Below are 13709 nucleotides of genomic sequence, written 5' to 3'. Positions count from 1 at the left end.
AATTCAATATGATTCTTATTGCATGTTTTTGAAATTTAAACGATCTACTCATGTATTCGTTCTGTGGTACTGGCCCAAGATGTAGCACAGTATTATGAGGTGTAAAAAGTGTATTATACATGTACAACATTAACAGTATTTTTCTAGTTGCAGGAAATGACCTGAATGTATTCGACACACCAGTACTCTGATAATAAACTGCAGATGACGCCAATATTACGATTCCATTATAATGTTTCGTCAATGGTAACTCCTCATAAAACTGTTAGACTGGAGACACGCTGTGTATGCATCCTCGGAATCCTGAATACACCGGATGCGATTATTTCTCCTTCTTCTTCTTCTTCTTCTTCTTCTTCTTCTTCTTCTTCTTCTTCTTCTTCTTCTTCTTCTTCTCCTCCTCCTCCTCTTCCTCCTCCTCCTCCTCCTCCTCCTCCTCCTCCTCCTCCTTCTTCTTCTTTTTCATTATCATCTTCACTTCATCGTGATTTTGAACTTGCCGGGGCCATAATGAAACCAAAGAATAGGGCCTATCGGCACGCGGTTAAAGCTATAATTGCCCAGAACCTCAGGTGATTTTCAACATGCACTACTGAGGGCAAATAGTTTTAACAGTGACCAGAAAAGAAGCAGTTGGTATTTGTTTAACCCTAAAACGGTCGAGGGGGGGGGGGGGGGGGGGGAGGAATCAACCCCTCGACATTTTGCACGACTATTCCGCCGCGCGAAATTTTTGACCGCGCCGCTCCCTGACTTTTTACTTTCAAGTCTCGCACATCTTGATACCATTTTCGCGAAAATCGGGCGTACCGTTACAACGTTGCACGACCTATACACCGTACATGCTTGTCAGACCGAAAATGGCTCAAAAACGTGGTTTGTGTACAAAGTCTGTGCAAATGGAGTTTTTGCACCTTATTCAAAAAGATATGACTATTTTCATGTTCATCGGCTGAAATCAATCAATTTTAGCATTATTATGCTTGAAATAGGTTGTCATAAATTTTGAGAGAAAATGATAAGACAAAAGGTCAAAAAACATAGAAATGTAGTCGAGGTATACATAAGAAATCCATAAACCAATACAACATAAATATTATACGTAAGAAATTAATTTTGATACCAGTTTTTTTTTTTCAAGTATAGATATACATTGTTAGGAACGCTAAGAATGTTATCACCAAAAATTTGGATTCTAGGAGCTTTATTTTCTGATTTAGAGCAAAATGTATATTTTCATGCATATATTGGCATAATTAGTTAATATGATGAACATTTCAATTTCTTTTTTCCCCCAATAGTTTGGTAGATTACCCCACAGGTTCTCACTATATGCCAATTTTCATGGCGATTGCGCGATCGACGGCCGAGATCGGGGGGGGGGGGGGGGGTAGGGCGGGATGGGGGGGGGGGGGGGGGGGGGGGTGATTCATGAACCCTCCCCGGCCACAGAACAGAAGAAAAAAAAGCCCGGCCTAGATAGGGTTAAGCATCTCACTTGATCTAAGATAAGTTATGTCAGATTAAAGCATTATAAAGTTGTCCTGATACCGGTCAGAGAAAAAAGATCTAGGCCTATTACTTCTAACCATGTCCCTCGAAGCAGTCGATATTTGTAACTTTGTATACAAGGCCTACTTTACTGCCCAGCAGTCTGTTTTTCAAGATGTATAGGCCCTAAGTCTATTTTTATTTATAAAGAGACCATGAGATCTTTGCGTCCCACTAAATCAGAATCGAGGATTCATTAAATGATGTATACTAAAGAAAACTATTGATCAACTGCACCTCTGACCAATCAGAATCGAGGTTTCATCAAATGAGGCATAAAAGTGTATAAGTAAAACTTTTGACGGCATCTTTGACCAATCATATCTAGGATTCATAAAAATGAGATAGGCCTAAAAAAAAGTTTTATCTCTAGCTGTACTTTGCAAATTGGAAATAAAAAACGGTCGGATACCAGCAGGAAGTAGTACATCTTGTCTTTTTCCTACGAGCTACAAGAACCCTTCCCCCCCCCCCAAAAAAAAAAAAAAAAAAAAAAAAGAAAAAGAAAAAAGAAAAATAAAGAAAAATAAATAAACAAAAAATAGATAAATAAAAATAAATAAAAAAATGAATAAATTAAATGAATAAATAAAATGATGATAATGCAAATCCGGTAATTCTGCAGGGATCCAAACTGATCGCAAACTGGCCGCAAGCAATACCCAGGGTGAAAGGGACTCTCGGGATGTGTTGTGGAAGTGAACAGTAGTACGCCCTCTCAACGAATAAACATGTAATTTCCGCATATCACGTGGGATCAGTAAATTGTACAAGTATTTACCATGGCCGAGTCCGGCGATTCCACAACAACGGGAGTAATTCCCAACATCAAAATCGATGAAGCCACCATCAGTGAGGACGATAAACAGAAGGCAGAAGCACTTAAGGATAAGGCCAACACGTTTTTCAAGGGTAACTAAATTATTTTTGCTCTTAATACTACGTATCACTGAAATGCTGTTAATTGTGCATGTTACTGCCATTCGATTTCCTAAATCTTGCTAGAGAAAGTGAGGCACGACATACAATTTTAAGCGTGCACGGGACTAGGCGAAATTGCATCATAGCCAGCATCAGCACTTTATCCCGTCATCTCTAACATTAGTTTAAGTTATAGTTAAGATGGTTATAACGCAGTCAAACATATTAGATCTCTATTGTACGTGGTGATTTTGCTTGGGTTGTAAGAATTCGCACTGAAAAAAAAAAAACAAAACTTTCATATTTTCATCAAAAATTTAATCCTGAAGCTGAAATTTTAGAGATCCAAACTAGAATTCTTGAATCTTGTGAATGTGATCATGGTGATACTGATATATTCAGGGATAAATTTACCTGTGAATGTCATGACCAGGCTCCATGATGATCCATCTATCTCCAATTATTGTATGACTCAAAATTAAATCATTTCTTACTAGGGTATGTCTTGGCATAAACTTGGTTTGTCATCCAAAATCTCATCAGTGATTAGAAGACTAGAACTATTGACAGAAAGTTCCTTCTCATGCAATTCCAATTGCTTCTAGCTTGTTCTTGTGACATATTCTGAGTCACACTTGCACTTTGGTGCAAACGTTCATAGTTAATTACTTTTAAAAAAAAATGTATTTAGTCATCTCCTGCCCAATTTCTCTGTCAAGTACATAGTATACTTTGCTTCACTGCACTGTTGTTTGCTTTCAATGATTAAAGACCATTTTAAAGTCTAGTATGACTCTATCCCACTGTAGATTTACTATGCATGGCATGTCACGAGCTATGTATTAGTATTATGAAGATCATTCAATCAAGGTTCTAGTTTTGAGAATTCTACTTCAGTATTTACTAGTGGGATTAAAAAGACAACAACAACAATTCTGTTATATTTTTTGTTATTTATCAGATGATTGAAGAAGACTGGAGCTTGGTAAATAGCATTTACAAGACTTAAATGTAATTTGTGCTCTGTAAAAACTTTTTATTACCTCCGCCAAGGGAGGAGGTTATGTTTTCGTTACCGTTGGTTTGTTTGTTCGTTTGTTCGTTTGTAATAGTTTGTCCGTTTGCAAAATAACTAAAAAAATTAGTTAACAGATTGGGATGAAACTTGCAGGAAAGGTTGAGAATGACACTAGTAACAAACGATTAACATTTGGTAGTGATCCGAGAATTTTTAGGGAATTTATGAAGGATTTTTGATATTTTGGCAGGTAGGGTCAATGAACTTGGGAGTTCAGGCTGCGCGTATTTAAGATTTGCATGAGCGCACTAAAGTGCGTGCTCTAGTTTCTGCTAGGGCGAGGCGCGTTGCAGCTGAGGATTTATGACGTAACAAAGGCTTCTATATTGGGAAATCGGGCAGCTTTCAGCACACAATGCTATAAGTATGTATGGGTGGAAATCACTGATATCTCTATGGAAGAACAAGATCAGTGGTGGAAATGAGCTGCATGCTTGGTGGAGGTCTGCGCTCTTAGAGTGCTTCTCTAGTTGTTATTGTGTCTGTATGTAATTTGTGCTCTGTTAAAACTGTTTATTGTTATTGTATCTGTTCTCATTCCTTTCCTTTTGCAGCACAAGACTTCCAGGAAGCCATTACCTTCTACACAGAAGCTATTGAGATAAATCCATCTGTAGCAGCTTACTATGGCAACAGAAGCTTTGCTTATCTCAGGACGGAATGTTTTGGCTCTGCCCTTGAGGATGCCAGTAAAGCTCTGGAGCTGGACAAATCATACATCAAGGTGCTTCAAAGTTCTAGAAACTTCTGGGCCTATCTTTTATTACTATTATATTTTTCATTTTAAACAATTCAGAGAGCATATGTGTAACCTTGTCTATGCATGTTGCAGAACTGCATAGTTGCAGTGGTACAAAAGTGTTATTTAGAATTCTTCATGTTCTGCAAGTGCATTAGCCTACCACAGTTTTTATCAAGTTCTGATGTAAGTTCTATTCCACAATGCAAAAGGTTGATTTTTGTCTTTTTTTTTTTTTTTTTGGGGGGGGGGGGGGGAAGGGGCTGTTTTTAGATTTTTAAGGATATCCTTTTTAACTAAAATAGCTTGAAGCCTTGCTTCATGTACACCTTCGTAAAAAAAAAAAAATGTCATTGTTTAGATAACTGACTTAATTTTCATGCTTTAAGAGCTTTACTTGAAACATGTTGCATCTTTTATTCATGTGAAAAAAGTGTGTAGTTCCTTATAAGGGTTGTAGGTCTCCACATTATCATAATGTTGAGACCTTTAAAAAGAATGGAGGTATAATAATCTGGCATGACAATTTTACATGGGTTTGTAAATTGACTTTAATACAGGGCTACTACCGGAGAGCAACAGCCAACATGGCTCTTGGAAAGCTTAAGATAGCACTCAAAGACTACGAAACGGTAAGAATTTTCATTTTGCTTTCAGACATTTTCCTCTCATCACCACATTTCTGCATGAAGAAAATAAGATATTTTTTTAAACATTTGATTTCAAGTAAAATTCAAGTGAGGAACAAGTAGAGTAGAAATAACATTTTAATGTGTACCAGTTATTTTGAAATTAAACGGTAATACTCTGTGCATCATGCATGCTTTTATGTGACACACAAATCTCTGAAATATCTATCCAACTTGGCATGAATTCTGATAATAGGGGACATTTTTGAACAGTGAAAGAAAAAATCAATTTACCTCATGACTGCTGTTCAAAGAGGTACTAAGGTTACAAATTTTGAAAAAAAAAAGAAGATGAAAATCATTTCTTACAGTAAGTAATAATGTCTTCTTTGGAGTAGTCAATCAGTAGTCTGATACTCTTCCCATGAAAATCATTATTTCTTCATTCAAGGAACATTCTGCATTCATTTTACCCTTCTATCTTTCACCTGGAAGGTTGTCAAGTACCGGCCAAATGACAAGGACGCCCGGACCAAGTATACCGAATGCAACAAGCTTGTAAAGCAGATGGCCTTTGAGAGAGCCATTCGGGTTGATGAGAAGAAATCTATCTTGGACGCAATTAACCTGGATAACATGAGTGAGTTCATGAAGGTTAACTATACATGCATTTCTGGAAGTGGGTATATCATTGTCAAATGAAATGATAGTGCATTGAACAACATACTTTGTGCAAGTGACATTGTCAACACATTGAGACAATTTTGCTTTGGTTACATTCTTCATTTTTCAGTGGATAACCCTATTTTGATTTGTAATTTTCGGTATGGGTGGTAGATAATCAAAACAAACTTGAAGGAAGATCCTCATTTCTCTTTCAGGAAGAGAAACGAAAAGAAATAAAAATAGCAACTATTGAGAATTCAAGCAGAGATTCCATTCCTCTTGTTTGTTTTTAATTCATAGTTTTGTGATTTATTTTGGTTTCTTTATTTTAAATCAAATCAATGTATACCAACAGTTGCCATCAGCTGTAAGCTGTGTTTCAGGTCTGTATAGTGCAGCACAGTTTATGCAGTTTGTGAAGAAATACTACAATGTATACAAAAATTAAGATATTGTGAATAAGATTCTTTTTTAAAAACATAGTGCAAAGTGGTGAAAATTTATAACTGTATTGTATGAGGGGAACAAAAAGAAAATACTAGTATAGCAGTTAAGAGATAAGGTAAAACTAAATAATCAGATAGGAATGTAAAAGAGGCAGGAGTTAAAAGAATTGTGTCAAGGGACAAAATTTGGTAGACTTTAGGATAGCGGCTTGCAAAATAGAAACAAGATTTTCTTCCTGGAAGAAGAATGATTACACAAAGTAGATATGTGTTGGCTAGGCTTGATGTTATTTTCGTATGTTCAAGGACATTAATGGTATTGTGTGTCTTCCAGTCATTGAAGATGAGTACACAGGTCCTGCACTGGAGAATGACAAAGTGACAAAAGATTTCATGGTGCAACTGTTGGATCACTTCAAGAATCAGAAAATACTACACAGGAGATATGCCTACACAGTAAGTCATATAGCAAGTAAATGAACACACATATTTAGTCTTTTATTAGTCTTTTATTCAGTGTTTTCCTTTTTTCCTTTGCAATATCAAATGCTTTCACTATTCAGATATATTAGTTGTGTCTTTGTTTGTTTGTTTTCAGTAGAGTTCCACCTGTATCTTACCTGTACTTCAGGATCTTTGTGATTTTCTGTTTCTGTCTACATGTTTTCTGATTTAGGCCTTTAGGTCACACATGCAAACCATATTTCACCTTCTGTTTTGGATGATGGTCCCTTTTCAGGACAGAAACCATGACATAGAATGAAAAAAAAACCCCAAAAAACTGACAACTTCCTCAGATGAGGGTGCTTTACAAAAATCTGAATAGAAATATTAGGATGAGACTTGATGTCATATTTTTGTACTCAAATTGTAGTGATAGAAATGATGGCAACAAATTGTTATTGTGATAATGATGATAAAGATCGTAATAGATGTGGTAGTATTCATTTTATGTTCTCTGTGATATTTGTGCAACATCTCTTGACTCAAATATACAATCAAGATTATTTATTTTCTCTCACCAGATATTAATGCAAATCCTAGAAGTGTTCAAGAAGTTACCATCTCTGTGTGACATCACTGTACCAGAAGGAAGCAAGTTCACGATATGTGGCGACATCCATGGCCAGTTCTACGATCTCCTCAATATATTTGAGATCAATGGATTGCCTTCACAAGACAATCCATACGTATCCTTTCTCAAGGTCTGATCAGGATATGCATGTGGCTCATAACTGGATGTACTCATAATGAGGTCGTGGATCAAGACTAACTGAATCTAGGCAAGAGTTTTCTTATTGTGACCATTTGCCTACTACACTCCAGATATCAATGACAGTATGTTTTGTTTTAATACCATTATACTAGATGTACCAAGTTCTGAAGGTACACAGAAAAAAAGTGGAACTGGAAGTATTCCATAACAAGGCTTCAGCATGTTTGTAATGTTGATACTAAATAAGCAAGACCTGCATCACCACCAGTGGATTTTGTTTCGACCAATAGTATAGAAAGTTTAATAGTCATTCTGCTGCAAACATTTCTTAACCCGAAACACACAGCTTTTCAATGGGGACTTTGTCGACAGGGGATCCTTTTCTGTAGAAGTAATTTTCACATTATTTGGTTTCAAGCTGCTGTATCCAGATCACTTTCACCTATCAAGAGGTAAGTCACTGACTCTTACCGTGAGAAAAAATACACCCTGCCTAAAGGTTGCAGATTAACCCATTATAGACTAGTCCCGAGTATACTATGGCAGGTGTCCACGGAAAATGCGTGTTGTAGCAAAATCAGCCCATCCTCAATGGGTTAATGAGCCACTTATAGTTATTACAGCATCACCAAAGGAGGCTCTAGAAGAAACACCTGCATATTACAAAGTGAGAGATGAATTAGTGGCAATGATGTGATATCTGTGAATGTGGCAGAATTTCTTCACGTGGTGAGCTTACTGGAGTTATATCATTCGAACAAAGGTGTCTCTTTCTTTCATCTTATTGTATTTCAAGGTTTTCTCATTTCGAGACATATACCTGGTTAAATGTACTGGTATTAGTGATTGATTCATATTATGGTGAAAGTATAGGAATGTACAACAAAAAATATCAAGTACGTCTCTGCCATTTTCTCGAATTATGGGCATTTTTGCAGTTGGAGACTGATTTGCATGTAAAGTAGTGCATATATGTATGAAAACACATTTGGACGAAAATCCAAGGGAAAGGGGAAAAAAAATTAATGCATTCAGATCACATTGAAGCAAATTGCGTAGGAGGAATGGTATGGAACTTTGAAGTTTGTATTTCGTAGGTCTTTTCATAACTCCAAGATAAATAGCAAGATGAGACAGCAATCCTATACATGTTTCTAATGGAATTGATTGGTGAAAGCATTTGCTGCTTTTGTCCTAACAATATTAATATCGTGCAAGTTTGAGGTCTTGAGTTGATCTAGACTGAAACTGATGAGAAATATTGTGGGTTAAAGTTTGTGGAAGTTCCAAAAATTTGTTGAAAGGGAGCTGCTCTGTTTGTTACCGACTTCTTGGATGCAGGAAATCATGAGAGTGATACCATGAACCAGATGTACGGTTTCTATGGTGAAGTCAAGTCAAAGTACACGCCCGTGATGGCGGAGCTGTTCACCGAGGTGTACAACTGGCTGCCGCTGGCACAACTCATCAACAACAAAGTCCTGGTCAGTGATTCATTTACCCTGTTCGTGACCGATTTCTGCCCATACCAAAGACATCTTATGTAGTATAGGTGCTTGTGGTGATGATAGGGTCACACACAACCACTGTCTATAGGAAACTGAGTTTCCCGCGGACACAGAGATGAGTGAGGAATAGCAGAATAATATATATATGCAGAATTTAAAAAGTGTTGAAATTTCATTTGAACTATTACTAATCTTATACTATGCATCTCAGCAGCTTCAGGTTCTATTGCTTCACTTTTTTGAATATCGTCAAATGAGGCTCCTATCTTATTATTATTGTTATTATTTTTTTTTTTTAGCATGAAAGTGCAACATTTCAGTGACTTATCTTGACAATGTTGCTGGATCTTGAAAACAGACCCCTGCATCGACTTGTAAAGAGGAAATAAATGTATAGTGCTGTAACAAAAATGAACATACATCTCAAGCTGTAATGCAGTATTTACTATTAGGTGAGTTCTATTTCATGAGTACTTTCAAATAAACACATGGTGGGCATTTTGTGGAGCAGTTGCTTAAATGCAGTGTCCTATTTCATTTGTTTGTTGTTGTTGTTGTTTTTTTTTTTTGGGGGGGGGGGTTAGAGTGGATTGAGGAGGGAGATACCCTGAAAAATTTTAGCATGACAATTTCATCCTCAGTTTAAATCAGAAGTTAATGATTTGTATTACATTCCATAATACACTGTATATTGTATTTGGTTGCAGGTTATGCATGGTGGATTATTCAGCCAGGATGATGTCACGTTAGATGACCTTCGAGCCATCAAGCGGAATATGCAGCCCCCAGAATCAGGTAAAACACCTTACGCAGGAAAATGTGTCTTTTTTAGGCATGCTTGTTACGTTGTGTCTGAGCATTTTAATCATTATCAGTACCCACCTAGGTCATTTGAGACCACATCGATGCTATTTTTATGGATTGCAGGAGTCACTCTGAGAGAAGGATTTGTTATTTGGCTCTTCTTTGCAATGACTCCTTGCCCAGAACTGTCACAAATTATCACAAGCATTTTGTCCCCATTCTGAAAGAGAGTCACAAAGTGTATATGGATTGTCATGCTGTAATAATGCCAAATGTAACAGATTTTAATGAGAATTTGATCCCTTCACCCAATCGCCAGGAGTCTAGTGTTCATAATGTAGTGTTCCCAAGAATGGTTGTTTCATATTTGAAAGCAGTGTGTTTTAGTTTGTTATTTTACTGATGATGCCTTTTGTATGCATGCAGCATTGAGCCTCTCCCGAAACTAAAAAGCACTGGTTGTGATTTCAGGACCGATGTGTGAGCTGCTGTGGTCGGACCCCCAGCTGCGGCCGGGCCGATCCCCGAGCAAACGGGGGGTGGGGATCCAGTTTGGGCCGGACATCACCAAGCGGTTTCTGGAGAAGAACAGCCTTGAGTACATTGTCCGCAGCCATGAGGTCAAGAATGAGGGCTATGAGGTCACCCATGATGGCAAGTGTATCACCGTCTTCTCGGCTCCAAACTATTGGTGAGTCTCGTACGGTCGTCTCTTGTTATAACAAATGCTTCGGGATTGGCTGTTTTCTTTTGTCATATTGAAATTTTGTTATAGCCAAATAAATGAAGTATATGCAGCTATGGGTTATCATTTTGGGACCTGAATTTTTACTTCGTTGTGACAGGAATTTCATTATATCCATGTTTATTATAACAGGAGTGCGCTGTAGTACATCCTCTTTCCACTGAAATGAATTGGAGTAAGCACAAGAAGCGAATCCTGTGATCACGATCAGGGGTGGAGGCAGGGGAATAAACTTTACAATCATTTATGTGGCAGTGTTCTACTGGTATACCTTGCCTCAGAGAGTTGATTTTATTGTAGAAAAATTATTTCTCACAAAACATCAATTATTAGCCATTCTATGTTTTCAGTCTTACATGAAGATAACGTCCTAACGCGTAAAAGCATCAAATGAAACATTAAATTTGTTTTCTTCATTACTTTCACATCAGACTCGGATTGACCATAGAGCAAGTGTTACGGCTTGACATTGATTCTATAATTGTGTACCTGGATTTTAAATCTATCTTTCATTATTTTGTTATGCCATTTTCACAGTGACCAAATAGGCAATAAAGGGGCTTTCATCAATCTTGGCTCAGATCTCAAACCCAATTTCAGGACGTACGAAGCAGTGGTGAGTATTTGCAGCAAATCGTAGTGATGATGTGTAGTGTAAAATCAGTGTTACTGACCTCCTGTTTGTGGCGGCTCATACAGTGGCCAATAGAAGCCCATCTGCTTGAAATCATTGCATTACTGACTATTGTTTGGTTACTGCATCTCTATTGAGTCAAATAAGTTTATATTATGTTGTCAATATTTTACTGCAGTTATTTGTGGTCTCAAACTGTACATAGTCATGCAAGGTGTCACATACTTTGCTTAGTTTTGCAAAGAGCCTACTTACATGTGCTGTGCCTATAAAGAAAGATTATGTAATATGGAGTATCACATAGCTTTTTTATGGAAGAGCAAATGTTGCCTCTTGAGCTCTAATGCAGTCTTTTATATTGTGCATCACGACTGTCTTGTATTTAATTTGCATTCATATGTGTTAAAAGTGAAATAGTATGGTTTGGAGGAATTAATGGAACATTGATAGCTGCATGAAAGTAATTGGGAGAAATCCTCCCCCTTTAAAAGCTGTGCATAGTCATACATTGAGTTTTCTTTTTAGCTGAACTCTCATGCAAAGAATCTGTGTAGAATCATATACAAGTAATGCAGTCAGAATGAGGAGCCGTTGGACGTCAGTTATACCCTTGATCTTGACATATCTGTAGGCATGAGACTTCTGTCATGTTGCCTAGCCCTCCACAGAGCACTTAGATATCTAGGTCATGTGGTTGCTTTGTTTTTGACAAGCATCAGTTGCTTCTATGATGGCCGCAGAAAATCTTTTAGAGGGATCGTATAGTTTTGGTCGAGACCTAATTTCAGGTTTCTAACTTTTTTTGGTGAGATAATGAGAAACCTCTTATGAAATATGAAAGAGCTTGTGATTCCATGAGGAATTCATCATTTATTTGATGAAAATTGGTTTTGAAATGGCTGAGATATCCATAACAGTGCGATTCTGATAAAGCGTGGAACCCACACTTTTTACGATCGCTTTGTTTTACTTTGTTTTTGGATGTTTCAGTCATTCCAAACCCAATTTTCATCAAATAAATTTGGAATTCCTCTTAGAATGGTATGCTCTGTGCTATTTCATAAGTGTTTTCTTGGTATCTCGCAAAAAGTTAAAAGCCCAATTCTCATCTCCACCAATAGGCCTACTGTACCATCCTTTTAAGTATCCCTTTAAGTAAGTAAGTCACAGAGCAGTTATTGTTTGTTCTGTTGTCCAGCGATAATACTGACTGGCGTCTTTCTTTTTCCTGTTTGTCCGCAGCCTCATCCCAATGTGAGACCGATGGCGTATGCCAACTCCATGTTTGGATTCATGTGATGAAGGCTATAACCAGAGGTTCAGGACTATAATAGCTGAACGTTTGCGTCTGCATGTATGTGGGTGTGTGAGAGGGGTGTATGCATGTCTATGTGTGTGTGTGTGTGTGTGTGTGTATGTGTGTGTGTTTGTTGTATGCAAGCGTGACTGTGAACGTGCCTACCAGTGTATGTGATTATATTCAGTGTGCGTCTTTGTTTCCAAACTCAGTGTGTCAGCGGCCATGCTTTGCTCGGCTGGCTGTCCGCCCGTCTGCACTGAGGAAATGCTGACGACCCTCCTGTGATATATATAGATGAAAGTCTGCCAGTTGCAGCTTGTACATGATGTTTGTGGATGTTATGATCAGATGATGAGTTTTGTGTTGTTCATTGAGGGCCTTGAGCTGTTCAGACAGTGCTATTGAAGTTGGGAAGATTTTGCTGGCCACCATATTGATGTATTGTATAGAGGGTGGGAAGCAAAGTGAAAATGTCCAGACGATGTGCGCTCAAAAAATAAGTTTGCTCCAAAGAGATCTCTGTGAAGCATCATAGAGCTGGAAGCTGCTGTCTGCATATAATAGGGTTGCTGGTGGTCTGCCACAGTAATCAACGCACTGTACCTTGGCATTTTTGGGTATCTAGTTTTCACGTGGCGACATCAGATATTTATACCCAAAATGCACATATGCACACATGAACACACACACACAGAATAAATAGGTGTCCTCATCTAAAGTGTGACTGGAAAGTAGTGTAACAATTTGTCTGCAAAAACATATGCAAGTAATGGAATGGCCAGTTTTATTGTTTTTCCTCAAAACTGGAAGACAGTTTGTGTCGAGATAGATATTCACCATTCTAAATAACTGAGGGCATTAACCTATAAAACTAATGTGAAAAGTGAAATGCTAAAGATGATGTCTGCTACTGTAATACAACTACACCTTCTTTGTATGTTGTATCAGACTCCACTCACTCTACAAGATAGAGTTACACAACTATGCATTGTCACTTCCATTTTTTTCCTGGGACTGAGGCAAAATCTGGAGTAGTAGTGTGCCACGTTCGCACGTCCGAATCAGTCGACGGTATGCCAAGTTCGCATATTCTGCTAAAACGCACAAACCCGCCCTAACCAATCAATAAATTGCCAAATGCCACAGTACGATGAAAGAATAATATTTCTTGTGATCGTAATGCTGTCACATGTAGCTGGCATATTATGTGGTGATTGATCATCATGCGGTGTTCCCTGTTGGATTTGTGAGTACATTTTCAGTTTCTGTCACTTGTGTGCAAAATCATGCCTCTACAATAATCCAGCTACTGGTCACTTGACAGAAAAACACTCGTAGATTCGTCATACAATTTATATCGTAGCGGAGCTTGGCATTTTCTCTGCAACTTTGCTCATTACATGTCCAGTGTATCAAAAATCTATAAAAGTTTTCCCTAAGCACGACAACATTGCTGTCTCAGAATAATGTGT

At 37.7% G+C, this 13709-nt stretch overlaps 1 protein-coding gene across 1 annotated transcript; it reads left to right on the top strand.

The window, feature by feature from the left end:
• Nucleotides 1-2333: 2333 nt before the first annotated feature.
• LOC139741207 (serine/threonine-protein phosphatase 5-like) lies at nucleotides 2334-13457 on the top strand. The gene is made up of 12 exons (XM_071651797.1): nucleotides 2334-2463; nucleotides 4105-4274; nucleotides 4850-4921; nucleotides 5414-5558; nucleotides 6365-6486; nucleotides 7056-7220; nucleotides 7593-7698; nucleotides 8588-8730; nucleotides 9462-9549; nucleotides 10030-10249; nucleotides 10841-10919; nucleotides 12180-13457. Exons 1-12 carry the CDS (start codon nucleotides 2334-2336, stop codon nucleotides 12234-12236), a joined length of 1497 nt encoding a protein of 498 aa, XP_071507898.1. The 3' UTR covers nucleotides 12237-13457.
• The last annotated feature ends 252 nt before the right edge of the window (nucleotides 13458-13709 follow it).

Source organism: Diadema antillarum, unplaced genomic scaffold (genome assembly GCF_040938485.1).
Source record: "Diadema antillarum isolate AM-2024a unplaced genomic scaffold, OU_Dant_1.0 seq00000910_RagTag, whole genome shotgun sequence".
NCBI lineage: Eukaryota > Metazoa > Echinodermata > Echinoidea > Diadematoida > Diadematidae > Diadema > Diadema antillarum.
Note: the sequence above shows the minus strand (reverse complement) of the source record. Positions and strands in the feature narration are given on the sequence as shown.